We start from the raw sequence: 16638 nt of genomic DNA, 5'->3' as shown, positions 1-16638 counted from the left end.
AAGGGACATGAAGACCCCAGTGCCTCTCCATATCTCCCCTGCCAGCTTCTCAGTTCCGAAATCTTACCAAGGAGGATCTCTCCTTTCAAACAAGTGGAGATTCCTGGAGTCCTGAGTCTAGGGGTAAACATGCTACTCTCTGGACTCGGGTGGGGACAGGGCGAGGGGGTGGGATGACCACAGCTGTGGTGGTGTCTTGAGGAGTTGGCCAGCTGTAAGGAAAGGGGGCAGAGAATGTGCCCTTAGGCACCAGGACAGAAAGAAGCAGCAGTGGAGGAATGAGTCAGGAGAATGGCTGGGGCATCCGGATCATAAAAAGATTCACAGAAAGTGCTGGAAGAGCCAGGATGACCACAGGCAGCTGGAGCACTCAGAGACAAAAGAGGCAGAAGAGATGAGAAATGGGTTTTTGCTGAGGAGCTGCAGTGAGTGCCTTAGGTCAGCTTGACAGAGCTGGCTGTGGGGAGGTGGTGATGAAGCTCTGCCAAAGCCTCCAGACGGAAGGTCTCTGATGCTAATGGAACTTCCCCTGTGAAGGGCCATGTTCTGGCAGGAACTTGGACAGACAGATGCCTAGGAGGCCCCAGATGTCCACAGTGGCCTTGAGTATGGACAGGGCAGGGAAGTGGCACAAGAGTGCCCAGTGATGTAGGGAATGGCTGATGACAGCGGCCACAGGGCTGGGGGCCACCTCAGGGGCATGGCTACAGTAGGCATCCACTGGGGCTTCCCACATGTATCCCCACCTCCCTCGGCCTGCAGTATCCACACTACAAGCACTAGGAGGAAAAGAAATCCCTCCACAGGCAGCAGCCTCCTGGCCGTACACAAACAGGGCTGGGATGGGAGAGAGGTGTGAGACTGCTAGAGCGTCACGCAGCGTCCAGTCGCTGGGAGCGCCTTTCTGTCAGTGGACTGGAGCTCTATGGCTGTGGACCCAGCCCACAGTGAAACATACGACTTTGAAGGTAGGAGGGATTTCTAAGAAGAATTCACGGCCACTGTGCACATCTGGGGGCCTCCCATCTCACAGGCTTCTGTCTGGCCCAGCCCCTGCCCAGCACGGCCCTTCACAGGGGGCTTCCACTAGCATCAGGGACCTTCAGCCTGGAGCCTTTCGTGGAGCTTCATCGCCACCTCCCCAGAGCGAGTGCTGTCAAGCTGACCTAAGGCACTCACTGCAGCTCTGGACAGAGTGTCCCAGGCCACAAGGAGGACATGGCCCACGAAAGGATAACTCCATGTCACCCCAACCTGCCGCCAAGAGAGCCCCCTCAACACATGGACCCTGGAGAAGCAGGATAAGGGCGAGGCTGAGTCTATTCTGAAGGGAAATTTGTGCTCTTTCTTGCACAAGTGGAGACAGGAAATCAGCAGGCTCTTGAGGAGGTGTAAGGGAAAGAACGTTCTAATGAGATGCCCTCTGCTGCGGCTGAAGAGCGAGCACGAGAGCGGAAACTCCAGGCAATGTTAGAAAAGCCCATTTGTAACACATGCTTTTAAAATTCCAGTAATGGTTTGGTGCAGTTTAATCTTGAGTAAAATAGCAGGTTTTTCTTCTGAATCCAGCAGGTCTCCTCTCTACTCCAATTGTAAGAGTAAAATACAACCTGGACATACATATTATTTCATACTTCACAAACAGTAGCACATTAACAGCTCCACTCCAAAAGACATAGCAACCTTTAAAAAGTAAGCTCTATCATGGGTTCAAAACACTAAAGTGTTGTAAAAACAAACCCCCTAATGTCTTCCCCCCCACTCCAGTAGGGTTTGCACATCTGCTATTAAAGTGGAGGCAACTTAAGCCCTTGCTGAGGTGACTAATAAGGTGAGGTAACTGGGCTTGTGGCAGAGGAGTCAGGCAGCAGCCGACCATCCCCAGCCCAGAAGCTCATGGATGGAGAAGCAGGTGGGACCAGCCCTGCACCAATGCGCCACACACATGCCCACTCTACACATTCGCCCACATCACCAACAAAGAATAGGTGCCATCCCTTGTGCTTCAGAAGACCAGCTGAGGGACGAGTGGAACTGGGGGCAGAAACGACTTAGAAAACGTAGATAGAGTAAGTCAAGAGACAAACGCCGTGGCCCAGGAATAATCCTGGCCTAGTGCAATGGTGACTGTGCAAAGAGGATGGAGGCTGCAGACGAGACAGAGGGAGGATTGATGAAGCTTCACAAACGACCCTACGGAGGCCAGGGGAGCAAGCAAAGGCCAGGCCAGCACGACCCACAGCCGGAAAACCCAGTGACAAGGAGACTGGCAGAAAAGGGGACGACGCTGCAAGCTTGGGGCATTCCAGCTGGGAAGCTGAGCTGGGCACATCAAACAGAAGAAAACTGATCTTTTCCCAATCACAGAAGCAGATTCACATCCAAGAGAGATTTTTCTAAAACATGAGTTAGTTTTTCTGCCTTCATGTTAAAGATCTTTAATGTACGCTATCCCTTGTCTGCAGAGGTTCAAGCAGATGACAACAGACATAAAACAGGTGACTCTGAACCAACAGTTCAGGGAGCTGACCACGCTTGGTGGGTCCTTCTTGTGGGTGAATCTGTGTCTTCACGCTTATGCTTGGATTTACATACATCCAAGCATGGCATGTTTCATGCCTGTGAAATAGTCTGGTGTTTATGAGATGGAACTAAATATACCACCTGTTTCATGGTATTACTCAAAAACAGTTTGGTTTTCTGGAAAGATGTTTCCTGACGCTGGGTGGAGTGTGAAGCCCAATGGGAAGACAGTGTTTAAAATGGTGGCACAAATTCTGTGGCTCTCCTTAACTTCAGACCATTTCCTAGCAAACCTGGGGCCCCTGCAAATTGGAGAAAATGAACCACTTCCTCAGAAGACTATTGTAAGATTTTTTAAACCTACCACAAGGCAGCCATGAGACAAAAGAATGTGAGGGAAAAGGGGAACAATTCAGAAACCAAACTCTTATTCATCTTTATTCTAACTGCTCTTAACCTTATTTTGACCCAAAGACTGCTTAAAAAGTGACAAATGGAATGATATTTTAAATACTTTTGATCTTAGTTTTCTGTGCTAGTGACATTTATCTATATAAATACACTTTCCCCCTTAGCCTGATTCTTTAGTAGCAATTTTTCACAAAGTCCTTCTTTGGGCTTGATTTATATAAAATTCAAAAAGTCAGATGAAGTTTCTGCCTAGGAAAAAGCATTTAAATTATAATTCGTAGTTCCAACGAGTTGGCAGTGAAATTGGGGCCATGATATCGTGCCAGCGCTACAGAGATGGGGCAAATCTTATGGTACTAACATCAAACCATTTGGCAATAATATCAAAAGTTACAAACATATTTGAAATCAGTAATTACATTTATGAGAATGTATACTGGGAAAACTTTGAAAATAAATTCAAGCTATATGCATGAATGTGTTCACTGCACAGTTATTCGCAGCAGTGAAAATCTGCAAACAACCTACATGCTCAGTTATATCAAGAAAGTGATAGTTCATTTTATGCCATCAGTAATATCACTAATATCATGGTTGCTATGTTGTAATTAAGGGAAAGCTCTTTGATATATTGGCAAACAGAAACAACATTAATAAAAAAATCTAAGTATAGTATTTACAATGTTGTATTAGTACAGTCTTTATACAAACACTTTGTGTATACACAGACTGAGAGTGAGCCAGAGAAACAAAAACAGCTGTTCTTTCGAAAACGAATTATCTTTAATATTATTAAAAATAAATACAGGGAGACCTTCTGCTATCTTGGAAAAAAGAGAGAAGGGAAGGAAAGAAGGAAGGGAAGAAAGAAGGAAGAAAGGGAGGGAGAAAGGAAGGAAGAAGGGAGGCAGGTACTAACACCACTCATCCCAGCACAACTGATATTACACTGGGGAAGTTAAACTAAAGCCCTCCCTACTGTCCAGTTAGAATAATGTGAAAATAACAGTCACCTTATAAAAAACTGCCTAGGGCTGGGCGCGGTGGCTTACTCCTGTAATCCCAGCACTTTGGGAGGCCAAGGTGGGTGGATCACGAGGTCAAGAGATTGAGACCATCCTGGTCAACACGGTGAAACCCTGTCTCTACTAAAAATACAAAAATTAGCCAGGCGTGGTGGTGCACGCCTATAGTCCCAGCTACTCAGAGGTTGAGGCAGGAGAATCGCTTGAACCCGGGAGGCGGAGTTTGCAGTGAGCTGAGATTGCGTCACTGCACTCCAGTCTGGACAACAGAGTGAGTCTCCGACTCAAAAAAATAAAAAACTGCCTAGTGGAGCAAAGTGCAAAAAACAAATAATGATACCCTAGCCAGGTGTTAGGCTCCTCTGCAATGGGTTTGGAAGCACAGTTGTGGGCACGTGAAGGTTGAAGGAAACGGCTCCAGCAGTCAGACTCTGTTCATCTCCCGTGCGCTCCTCCCCGGCTTCAGGAGCAACCCCGATGAAATGGCCACGCCCAGGTTTGTATGCAGCGTTGGGCCCCACGGGCCTGCAGACACTGGGGGCTCACCCTGCAGGCTGCCCCCTGCACTCCACAAACACCCAGACCAAGGGAGGTTTGAGCCCTGAAAGAACAGCAGCATCCACAGCCACCTTTTACGGTGCCGGGCACCATGCTAGGGGGTGTACAGGTCTGATTTTATTTCATTCTCACTACACGCCTTTCTGGTAGATTCTATTTCATGCCAAGGTTACAAGCTTGAATTGGAGACTTAAAAGATGCTGAGTGATTTGCTGAAGACCCAGATAATACCTGGCTAAGCCTGTGAACCTCAGTCTCCCTGCCCTCAGTATCTAAACTCAACTTCCACTCACGGTGTGGAGACTGTTTTGGTTTTGTCTCTCTCTTTTCTGTTCTACGAAAGAGCAAAATCATGCTTCGTGGATGCTGCCTTCGTGTGATATGATGAAGATGACCAATGAAAATCTATAAACTACTCAAAGCTTCCTTAAATGATAAACTGCAGAGGTGGGTAAGGATAATATACCCTTTAATATTAGATCCTACCAACACTAAACTATCTTGATTGATGAAGTTTTGATTTCCTTTCATTATAGGAATTTTTCTGTAAATTCCTCTAAAATCTATGTAAAGTGCTTAGTATGTTGACTTGAATTGCTATAATAATTTTTAATTTTTATGTATTTATTTAGAGACAGGGTCTGGCTCTGTCACCTAGGCGGGAGTGCAGTGGTGTGATCACAGCTCACTGCAGTCTTGATTTCCCTGACCAAGGCGTGCACCACCATGCCTGGCTAATTTTTGTATTTTTTGTAGAGACGGAGTCTTGCCATGTTTCCCAGGCTGGTCTCGAACTCCTGAGCTCAAGTGATCTGCCTGCCTTGGCCTCTCAAAGTGCTAGGATTATAGGCGTGAGCCACCACATCTGGTCCAGTATAATACTTTTTAAAAGGTATCTTTCAATTCAGAGGACTCCCTAGCACTTGGGCTTCTCCTAGGTCTTCTGCAAAGCATCATGGCCAAACCATTAGTACACTAAGGAGAAAGTCATACCATGTGCATGTGTGGGGATGTGCATGAGTATGTGTATGTGTGTGGGGATATACGTGTGTGTGTGTGGATATACATGTGTATGTGTGTGTGGGGATGTGCATGTATATGTGTATGTGTGTGGGGATATACGTGTGTGTGTGTATATACATGTGTATGTGTGTGGGGGGATATGCATGTGTATGTGCATGTGTGTGGAGATATATGTGTGTGTGTGGATATACATGTGTATGTGTGTGGGGGATATACGTGTGTGTGTGTATATACATGTATATGTGTGTGGGGATGTGCATGTGTATGTGTGTGTGTGGATGTACATGTGTATGTGTACATGTGTGTGGATGTACATGTGTGTGTGAGGATGTGTATGTGTATGTGTGTGTGGATATACGTGTGTGTGGGGGGGATGTACGTGTGTGTGTGGATATACGTGTGTGTGTGTGGGGATATACATATGTATGTGTGGGGGGATGTGCATGTGTATGTGTATATGTGTGTGGGGATATATATGTGTATGTGTGTGTGAGGATGTCTATGTGTATGTGTATATACATGTGTGTGGGGGGATGTACATGTGTATGTATGTGTGGGGATACACATGTGTGTGTGTGTGGGGATGTGCATGTGTGTGGGGGGATATACGTGTGTGTGGGGATATACATGTGTATGTGTGAGGATATACATGTGTATGTGTATGTGTGTGTGTGGATATACATGTGTATGTGTGTGTGGGGAATGTACATGTGTATGTGTATGTGTGTGGATATACATGTGTATGTGTGTGTGAGGATGTGTGTGTGTGTGTGTGTGAGGATGTGTACATGTATGTGTGTGTGGATATACGTGTGTGTGTGTGAGGATATACGTGTGTGTGTGGGGGATATACATGTGTATGTGTGTGGGGGATGTGCATGTGTATATGTATGTGTGTGTGGATATACGTGTGTGTGTGTGTGTGGATGTGCATGTGTATGTGTATATGTGTGTGGGGATATACATGTGTATGTGTGTGTGTGAGGATGTGCATGTGTATGTGTATGTGTGTGTGGATATGTGTGTGCGCGTGGGGGATACACATGTGTATGTGTGTGTGGGGATACACATGTGTATGTGTGTGTGTGTGGATGTGCATGTGTATGTGTATATGTGTGTGGGGATATACGTGTGTGTGTGTGAGGATGTGCATGTGTATGTGTGTGTGGATATGTGTGTGCGCGTGGGGGATATACATGTGTATGTGTGTGTGGGGATACACATGTGTATGTGTGTGTGTGGATGTGCATGTGTATGTGTATATGTGTGTGGGGATATACGTGTGTGTGTGTGAAGATGTGCATGTGTATGTGTGTGTGGATATGTGTGTGTGCGTGGGGGATATACATGTGTATGTGTGGGGATACACGTGTGTGTGTGTGTGTGGATGTGCATGTGTATGTGTATATGTGTGTGGGGATATACATGTGTGTGTGTGAGGATGTGCATGTGTATGTGTATGTGTGTGTGGATATGTGTGTGTGCGTGGGGGATATACATGTGTATGTGTGTGTGGGGATACACATGTGTATGTGTGTGTGTGTGTATGTGCATGTGTATGTGTATATGTGTGTGGGGATATACATGTGTGTGTGTGTGAGGATGTGCATGTGTATGTGTATGTGTGTGTGGATATGTGTGTGTGCATGGGGGATATACATGTGTATGTGTGTGTGGGGATACACATGTGTGTGTGTGTGTGTGTGTGTGTGTGTGCATGTGTATGTGTATATGTGTGTGGGGATATACATGTGTGTGTGTGTGAGGATGTGCATGTGTATGTGTATGTGTGTGTGGATATGTGTGTGTGCGTGGGGGATATACATGTGTATGTGTGTGTGTGGGGATACACATGTGTATGTGTGTGTGGGGATGTGCCTGTGTATGTGTGGGTGTGGGTGCCAACCCAAGAATACATAAACACTATATACTTATTTTCTTGGGATCCAGGAGATTTTGTTACTTCCTGAGCGTAAGTTATGCAGCAGAGTTGGTCCCTCATGCTGTTTGGCACAGTATGTTTTGAGCACTTTATATACACTTTCTTAGAGGAATTTTCATCAGTTTCATCACACAGGCAAAAGACCTTAAGTCTCTTAAGACACACACTTAAGAGAATAAAAGCAAAGACTTTAGCTTTCAAAATACCATAATTCTGCAATAAGCAGCCGGACTGAGAGAATATAACACATGACCTTTGAGTAAACACTCTACAAGAGCACGTACCAAGAAGTGGGAGCAAGAGACTTTTATCCAGGGTTGAATGTGTAAGTAAACCCAGATTAAAAGAAGTAAGTAAGAGCTAAAAATTCAGAATAATCCTTCCGAAAGTTGAGTGCAAGGGATGATAAGCTTCTTCAATAAGGAGAATCACAGGCCTTTTCTGTCTCAAGCTGTAGGAAAATGTGTTTTCCACGTTGGCACCTTTAACTCTAGAATTGTCTACAAGTTTCTTTCAAGGTTTTCAGGTTTGTCTCCTTCATGTCCCCGGCCACTCGCTGCACATCTATGTCCTTACCATTTGGAAGCTTCGGGTCGAATGAAATTCACACTGCATCATATCAAAGAAGATGGGGATGGTGGCTTTGCGCAGCTCCGTCTCGGGAATTAACGTCATTTCTAATATTGGGCCCACCATTTCTGGAATGAACTTTATCTTGTGTTGACCTTGGAATAAAGAAATACAGTATTCAGAAATAAAGCAAAATAGAATTCTAAAATGGGCTTAAATGGATAAAACAACACAACACAGATCACTGTGACTTTGAGCAGCAGGATCCTGAAAATATGCATCAAATTCTCTCTGCAGATGATGATTTTGAACTTTCCCAGCCATTAGTATAAGAAGTGGCCTGTATTCCACATTTTATAAGTGAAGCTATTCAAAGAGCTGCGCAATATAAGCCTGTAATCATGACTTCTCTGTCAGAGAAGATAAACACTGTTTTACAAGTAGCCGATTCTATCACACGGATTCAGAACACACGCAGCTTGATTCCCAGTTCTGAACAGAGCAGGGGCTGCGAGTGGGGAGTCTCAGCCTCTAACTCTGTGCACACTGACAGGAACAGGAGCCGACAAATGAGAGAGAGCAGAGAGTCTCTTGGGTCCTTTTTATCTCCCACATCTTATGAAGATGAGTTTACCATTTGACACCTCTGTAAATAATGGAGAGTGATTTCTGCAACATTCCAAATGACTCCAATCAAAGTAAATCAAGGCGCCGGCATCCGAGGCTGCAGCCCTAAAAACAGCAGTGATTCGACCTTCTCGAGCTATTGTTTGATAGGAAAATGCTTATGTAAAGAACAACTTTATTGTATCTCATCTCACCTAGCTTGTCCCAGATATGATTTTTAAAGAACTGAGAAAAATGTTTCTCAAAAGTTTTCAAATGTGAATCATAATACGATCATATTAGCTAGCATTTACAATTTACATGACAAGCTCAGGAGAAAGCATCAGCTCACTGAATTTTCACAGTAACCCTGTGAGATGGGCACCTTCTTAACCTGTTAAACAGATGAGGAAAGTGGGCTGTTCCCAAAGCTATTCCGCGAGCTGTTCAGAGAAAGGGAGGAGCAGGATTTGAACCCGGGTCTGAGATTATGAAGGCTTAGCTGTGACTCTCATTTTACAAATTCCTTCCCTGTTTGCTTGTCTCAGGATCTTTGCATGGCACTCGGACCCTACCCGCCTCTCTGAAAGAGAAACTGTTTGAGCTGTCCACTCCCTTATTCGTCCTCTATAATTGCAAAATGAACAGAGAGGTCAGTGATCTGTCATTTTCTGTCATTTTATCCACCACTGCTGAGATATTACAATTCTAAAATAAACTCCCAGAAAGTCGAGACTGGCTTCTCACAAGCACTCAATTTATGTTTTTAATTTCAATGGTTTTTGTTGGAAATCTTGGTATCGTACTTTCCTGGGCCTCTATCTCTGACTTAGAAAGATGCTAGCCCAGGATCACCATCGGGAAATCTGGTGACCGGGCCGAGCAGCCGGTGGTTGGGCCTGATGTGGCCAGCCCCTTCCTCCTGCTAGCTGTGGGTTGGCTGCCACTGTCCCCACCCCAGCTGGGGACCCCATATCCTGTGGGTACATGGCTGCTGCACCTCTGAGGATCAGGGTGAGCTCCTAAAGAGCTTGAAGTGAACCAGGCAAGTTCAGAGCGATGGCGGCGGGCGGAAACCACAGCAGCTGCCAAGCTTCTTTCACCGCCTGGACCCTGCACCTCCGGAACGAAGCTCCTGGAAGACTCCTTTCTAAACACGGGGCTGCGGACCTTAGTTAAGGCGACATAACGAAACTCAGAGGCAGGTCCTATCAAAAAGGTGGTCTTTTAAAAGCCGACCCTCTTGTCTTTCAGAAATCTTGATTTTGTTTTCATTTCACCCCACTGCAACTAAACCATTTCATTTCCGAAATATAACAGAAGAATGCCCAAGACATTAAATGTTTGAATAAAATATTTGTGATATTTTGTTAACACCAACAATGTATCCCAAATTAATCAATCTTATTAATATTTTTACACAATCAGGAAACTAAATTCTTTAGTTTTCTTTGCAATTCAGCGAATATACATTTCTGTAAAGAGAATCATTAAACAAATGTGGCTACTATAACTATACTTAAGAAAATAGGTAATCCTCATAATTAGACTGAATGACTTCTTATTCAATGGACATGCACATAAAATGTAATTAACATCTTATTTTTAACTTTTACAACATAATTAATAATTTGACTAAGACTATCATTGGGTGATTCTCATCACTTTCCCAAATGCTTAATGTTTCTGAAAGGCCTGTAACTGCCGCAAAGCATTCTCTTGAAAATTCTATTATATTCCATCTCTCAGGTGACAACTTTCCGTGTATTATGCCTAAAAAATGTCAGAGCCAATGTTTCAGAAAACAGATGATGGTGACAGCAAGTTGTTCATCAACCACAATTTCAGTGTCATAAAGTTCTGTCTGTCACCAACAGGTTTTATTGTTCCAAGCTGGGAAAAACATAGAAAGCAGTAACAAGTGGTTGTAGAAGCAGGAATTGGAAAAAGAAGCGACCAAAACGACAGTAGCTTAACCTCTGATTATTACCCTCCTTATTAGTACAGACACACGCTGGCCTGGAGCTGGTACCGAGTTCTGTGCACACTGACAACCCTGGGGACTGACTCTTCGCAAACCAGTGGTCCCCAAGGCGAGCAGGAGTGGGGAGGGAATGTTCTCTGGTAGCCACCGTTTTTTTTTTTTTTTTTTTTGATATTTGTCTTATGGATTTTCCCTGGAGCACATCTTGCTCAAATTTAACGATGAACTCAGGTTTGGAACCAATGAGGACCAAGGTGACTCCTGCAGTGCAGACTTAAAAGAAAAAGAGGGCACGCTTTTGAGACAAAGGAAGGTGATGAGGAGAATATTTTACCTCCAGTCCTTGCCAGTCTCATAGCCCACCTAGAGTCTGTTCTAGTTACAGAACATGGAGCTGCTTCCCCTGGGAACAACATCTTGTTTTCTCACGAAGCCAGGGCCTCCCCTGTCAGAAGCCTCCTTGTAGGTGTTTAAATGATCTCTTTGCAATCACTGGTGTTAAAAAATCTGGGACATTAAACATAGACTCATCCCAGAAAAATCTCTATACACAACAGCAGGCAGAGCAAAAAGTTCCACCACCCAGCCAAACCCGTTAGGCCACACGGTATACAGGTTTTAATGAAAAGAACACCATTTGCTCAGTCACCAAAAAACACCCATGAAGGGAATCCCTGCATGAAAAATATCCCAAACCCAACACAGCGGATAAAGATCTTGCTCCAAGCACATTTGTTCTGGCTGGCTCGGGTCTAGTGCTCGCTCCAGTGTGCTGGATGTAATAAACAAAATGTAAATCGAGGCGGCACAGGCAAGGAGATCAGGTGCTCCGGCGGGCTGCTGCACAGAGTACGCTTTGATAAATAACTCAGGAGCTGGGTAAATAAACACATTTTCCCCCCTTTTTTCTTTTGAGAGAGAGCCTGCTTTTGATTTCTCCTTTCAGACTCAAAATATGACAGGTTTGGGAGGGAAAGAAACACATCACTCTGTCCCATGGGGCAGTGCCACGTTTGCCCTTGCATTAAATTGAGCAAAACAGACCCCAGATCCTTGCTCTGAGGCTGGGCATGGAGGAGGCAAGAGCTGAGATGCTCCTCTCTATGGGCCATGCATACTATTGGAAAGACTCAAGGAGGAGACTCGTGGAGCGTTCCGCTGAAGGTCTGCTCAAGTGACAGTTTATTAATTGCAAGCTGATAAATAGATCTGATTTCCATTTCTATTTTCTTGGCAGAGTCAGTGCTATCATCCTGCCAATATGTTCCCAAACCTGCACCCATTTACAAAAAAAGTAAACAAACAAACAAACAAACAAACAAACTACGTGCAAAGTAGGCTGTGTACATCCTGGGAAACTGAGATGTGCTGTCATAAATTTGGAGCGTGACAGCCTTGGCAAAGACACTCAGGCACCTGGGATCATGGCAGGAAGGAGCTGGGCTCCTGAGGCCACCCTGTGGGGCTATCCTTAGCTATCCTGAGGGGCTGCTTGGGGAATATCCTGTGGGCTGCAGGTGCTTTTACGATCATCTCCCTCACTTTGAAAAATAATTTATTTACCAGCAAGGAACCCAGCTCTGGTGGCTGACTGTTATTTCCTGTTGTTTCCAAGTCCGTGACCCTAATTGGCCAGTCATGGTTTACTTTTGACGTCTTGGCCGCTTCTCAGGCCAGAGTCAATGTTCCTGGCTAAAAAGCTGCAAAACACACATCTCATGCATTAATCACCATATTCAAATCAGCCACTGACAGGAAGTAAGGGGGAAATTTGCTCTCTTCACTGCAACCTTTTTCAAATCAAAAGTCTCCTGTCGCTTGACTTGGCCTATCTGGAGCATGACAGACAACGTCAAGAGAACCAAGTGCTTTGTGTCAGACCCAAGTGTATCCTCAGAAGGCTGGGCCTGCTCAAGCACTTGGAGGGGGCACGAGGAGAAACTCACCATTTCTGGGCCCACCTTTCCTTCCTTCATTGTTATTGTGGCACGTGGCACAAATTGAAATGGAGCCACTTTCAATGGTGATCAATCTCAGGGACTACAGAGGTGACATTAAATATTCTTGAAAACAAAAACAACCCCAAACCAGAAAACTAGAAAGGCAGGAGCACCCATCAGTCAGGGTGATCTCTGGCCAGCTGTGGCTCGAGCTGAGTTTTAGAGGCTCCCTCGGTGCTAGGCAATGACCGTGGCACATGGAGAGCAGTGGAGGATCCTGGGGGTGCTCAGGGGCCAGGGTGAGTCACATGGTGGCTGCAGCTGTGTACGGGGAGAAGGAAGCATTTCAGTATGTAAATACCCATCAGACCCTCTGCTAGGGTGGTGTCTCTAGTTATCAAAAATGATGTGAAATGTTATTGAGCCACATCAGAATGAGAACCTTCATTTGAAAGTATATGTGCAAGTGTCCAATTGGGGAAAATAGACATCTCACCATCTATACTTCAGAGTTGAAGTATAGAAGAAAACAGACTCACTCTTTTAGGAGGGGCCAGGGTAAAAGATGGCCTCAGAGAGAGCCTGTGTCCAGAGGAGAGGTCTGGGGTCTGCCCTGAGAGCCCGACTGTGGCAGATGGAGCTCATATCACCTCCTTCATGAACGCTGGTGCCTATTAAAAGTCCTGGACTCCCTGAATTCCAAGAGAGAACAGCCCCCCTCCATGCCATTGCTGTGAAAGCCCTCCGCCCTCTCCTGCCTCCCTCTCTCCTGGGACCACACTGGGTCCCCGCCTGGTGTTGGGCCTGCCATCTGGCCTGCCAGAGCAAATGACACATACATCTGTCAGAGCACGATTTTAACAAAGAACACAGAGATCAATTAGAATGAATCATGGATGGTCCTCCTCCCTGTTCTAAAAGCCTTAGCACTTTATTACTGAGATCATCGTATATATATGTCATAGAACTCTTGAGTTTTGGGATTGGAAGGCTCTTGAAAAATTCAGTCCAACCACTTTATCTAACAGCCCAGAAAGACTGAGCCATGTGAATTAGGCCTCACAGGGAGGCAGGAGTAGGAGAGGATGAAAACTTCAAGGTGGGACTTATCATCTCTCTTGACTCTGAGCCCAGAGCCCCTACCTTCCTCCCTGGGATGGCAGGAAGGCCAAGGACAGGATGGTGCCTGGTAAATACCATGTTGCAGAGATCAGCAGGCCCTTTGACAGCTGAGACCCCAAACTCAGATTCTGGACATAGGAGCTACTGCAGCAAAGTCATGTGCAGAGACCTAGCACAGAGCTTCCTTGAGGGGTCCTCCACTGACTCCAGGACGGACACCCAGAAAGGATGCAATGGTGTAGGTTCTCTTTGTACTGGGAGGGCACAGGCAGACAGGGCCACTCTGACCCACTCTCCATCCTCACCTGGGAGCATCTGCTGTGGCTTTCCATTCCTGAGAACCTAATTAGGCCTCATGTCAAACCAAAGAATGGCAAGGAAGATGCAAAAGCAAATAGTGAGCTAGAAGTGAAGTGTGGCTCGCTGGGTTCCGCGTCTTTCTTGCCATGTTCTCCAGCCACCGCAGGGACTCACAGAGGCTCGGGAAGTAAGCAGGCTGGGGCGCACTAAGTTGTCCCAACCTTGGTGCAACAAGTGAAACCCTAATGCAACGAGGCTAACAGAGTGATGCGGACGGACCCCTGCCTCCTTCTAGTAGGAAAAGATTCTCTGAGGTAGAGGGGAGAGTGGAGGGTTTCTCGCAACAAGCCAATGCAGGCTTCTCGTGTCCATTTGAAGGAAGGAAGTAGAGGCCTGGAGATCCTGGGGCAGAAAAGCAACTGATGCTTTGCTCAGGACCGAGGCAAGGCCACCAGCACCCCATGGCCTAGGACACCTCGGCACAAAGCAAGCCCAGGGCTGAGGGCGGGAGCCAGAGGGAGCTTCATCTCAAGGAGGAGTGAGGCCGGATTCTGTACTGTAGAGGTACCGTAGAGATGCTGAGGGTACTGTAAAGATGCTGGGAAGATACCAAGTTATCGTCAGTCACTGATTTCTTGAAGGGGCTTATCTACAAGAATTACATGTCACATTGGTTGAAATTTTAATAGTGAATTTATTCTTACTGTTCATGATAAAATTAGTTGGAAAAACTTAATTACTTAATTTATAAATAAAATCATATTAATTTCATATATACACACAGACCCTTCACTGCTTTGAGTGCAGGAGCATGTAAGGCTGTCACCACCTGGTGGCAGCGTACCTAAATACAGGATCTGCTTTTGAGGAGGTGAATTAACCCTTCAGAAGGCAGAGTCTATAAAACTGAATATGGTAGGTGATGGCAAATGTCAAAGCAGGATGAGCTTCCTGTTTGACACAGAAGGAACTGAGGCGACTGCGGGAGGAAGGCAATGCCAGGGAGGGGGGAGCTCCAAGCCATATGTCCACCTGACACAAGAGGGTGCTCTGCGGATTTTTCTTTTTGCCACACCCGTGAGATTTTCTTTCCTTGCCTTTGGTCTTCTATCTCTTAAATCCTGAAAACAGTTACTACAAAGAGTAGCAACTGCTGTCCAAGGAACAGAAGCCATTAAGATCTTAAGACATCCCAACACTGATGAACAGGGCCAGTGTCATGACGCACCAGGGATGCAAGATATTCACCATGCTCCCACATCCAGGCTACTCACCAAGGTTGTACCACATGTCTCTGATTTCAAAGCCAATCTGTCTCCTCATATCTCCGTACCTGGAAATCAGGGAAAAGAAAAACACTGAATCACTCCAGAGAGCATCTGAAAATCGCAATGGAATTAGTTTTAAGTGCAGTTAAAGCCTTTTAGCACTGAGACAAATAAAGAGAGTGTCAAAGCTTCAACTTCTCTTGCCACCAAAAGGAATCAAAGGAGGAGGGATCTAGCTGGGGGAATCTCACTTTCTCATCACTGAGGAGTACACGACATCGTCCCTCCCGTGGGAACGTGGGGGAAGTTGTGGAGAGTCATGAAAGCATTTCCCTTTCTTCAGTCTCTTGGCTCCTGGGTCCAAGGGGGAGCTTGGTTCCATGCATGTTGTTAGCGTCTAGGCACTGCAGACACCACATAATATCCTACTGCACACAACAGGTTTTTTTCCAAAGTTAAAATTAAATCCAGAGTCAGGGCAGACCTCTTCCAAAGTTCTTGCATTCCTCTATGTCATTTTAAATGTAAGGAAGGGCTTAACACCAAAAGATGCCAACAAATCTTCCACTGTTTTTGTTTTTCAGGGAAAATAAATGCTAATTTTCCTCCCGAAGGGCGCACAGAGGAGGTGTGTGTTTCATGAGTAAACAGAATTTGATGCTCCAGAAGATAAACCTTTATTAGTTTGTGAGCAATTTAACTTTTTCTTTTATTGCCTAAGGAAAAAGCTGATTATATTAAAAATAATAATTTGCAAAATGATCATACAGGATTACAGTTGAGCAGCTGTGTCATCGAGCTTGCTCTGCTCATCCTCGTGTCAGGAGATGTGAGAAGGAAAGCACTGATTATAGACGAACGCGCTGTGGCTCTCGAGACGAAGATCCTGGACGGTAAATCAACAACCTGGGCCTGCTGCCACCTTATTAGAGAAGTCTCTGGTGCCCTAAGCACCTGTCTGTCACTCATGGTGTGAGCAGGCTACAGCCAGAGTGATCATCTCAACCACAGAAGATCAATCTCGCCTGGCAGCTCTGCTGTGGTGCGTGGGAGGCCACGCGCCTTGGCCCACAGTGCCGGCGGAGAAAAGGAACTGGAGCCTACGCCACTCGCTACCAGGACACGCTAGCTCTAAGCGCAGCCCTAAACCAGGTGAGCACTGATGCAGGCAGACTCGGTTAAGGGGGGTGGATCTCAGATGGGGAGACGGCCCAGCATTGAGGCCACAGTAGGAGAGGCCCATCCGTGGTTGGCGAAAGCACGCAGGCAGCAAAGCTACTGGATCCGGGTGGGTGGGAGAGAGGAAAGCACCTGCCTAACTCACGCCCCCAACTGCCCAGGAGACACACGACCTGAACACTGCCTG

At 45.9% G+C, this 16638-nt stretch overlaps 1 protein-coding gene across 2 annotated transcripts in view; it reads right to left on the bottom strand.

Annotated features, from left to right (window-relative positions):
* The window catches only part of DOCK1 (dedicator of cytokinesis 1), a 555400-nt gene that overhangs the window by 85173 nt on the left and 453589 nt on the right, over positions 1-16638 (bottom strand). For both annotated transcript variants that reach the window (XM_005566736.4, XM_005566737.4), the window contains exons 32-33: positions 15279-15337; positions 8059-8207 (exon numbers count right to left, since the gene is read on the bottom strand). In XM_005566736.4, the coding sequence (XP_005566793.1) occupies positions 8059-8207; positions 15279-15337 (208 nt within the window). The remainder of the gene's footprint in view (positions 1-8058; positions 8208-15278; positions 15338-16638) is intronic.

This window comes from Macaca fascicularis, chromosome 9 (genome assembly GCF_037993035.2).
Source record: "Macaca fascicularis isolate 582-1 chromosome 9, T2T-MFA8v1.1".
NCBI classification, from domain to species: domain Eukaryota; kingdom Metazoa; phylum Chordata; class Mammalia; order Primates; family Cercopithecidae; genus Macaca; species Macaca fascicularis.
The sequence above is the reverse complement of the archived record's forward strand: the minus strand, read 5'-3'. Positions and strand labels throughout refer to the sequence as shown.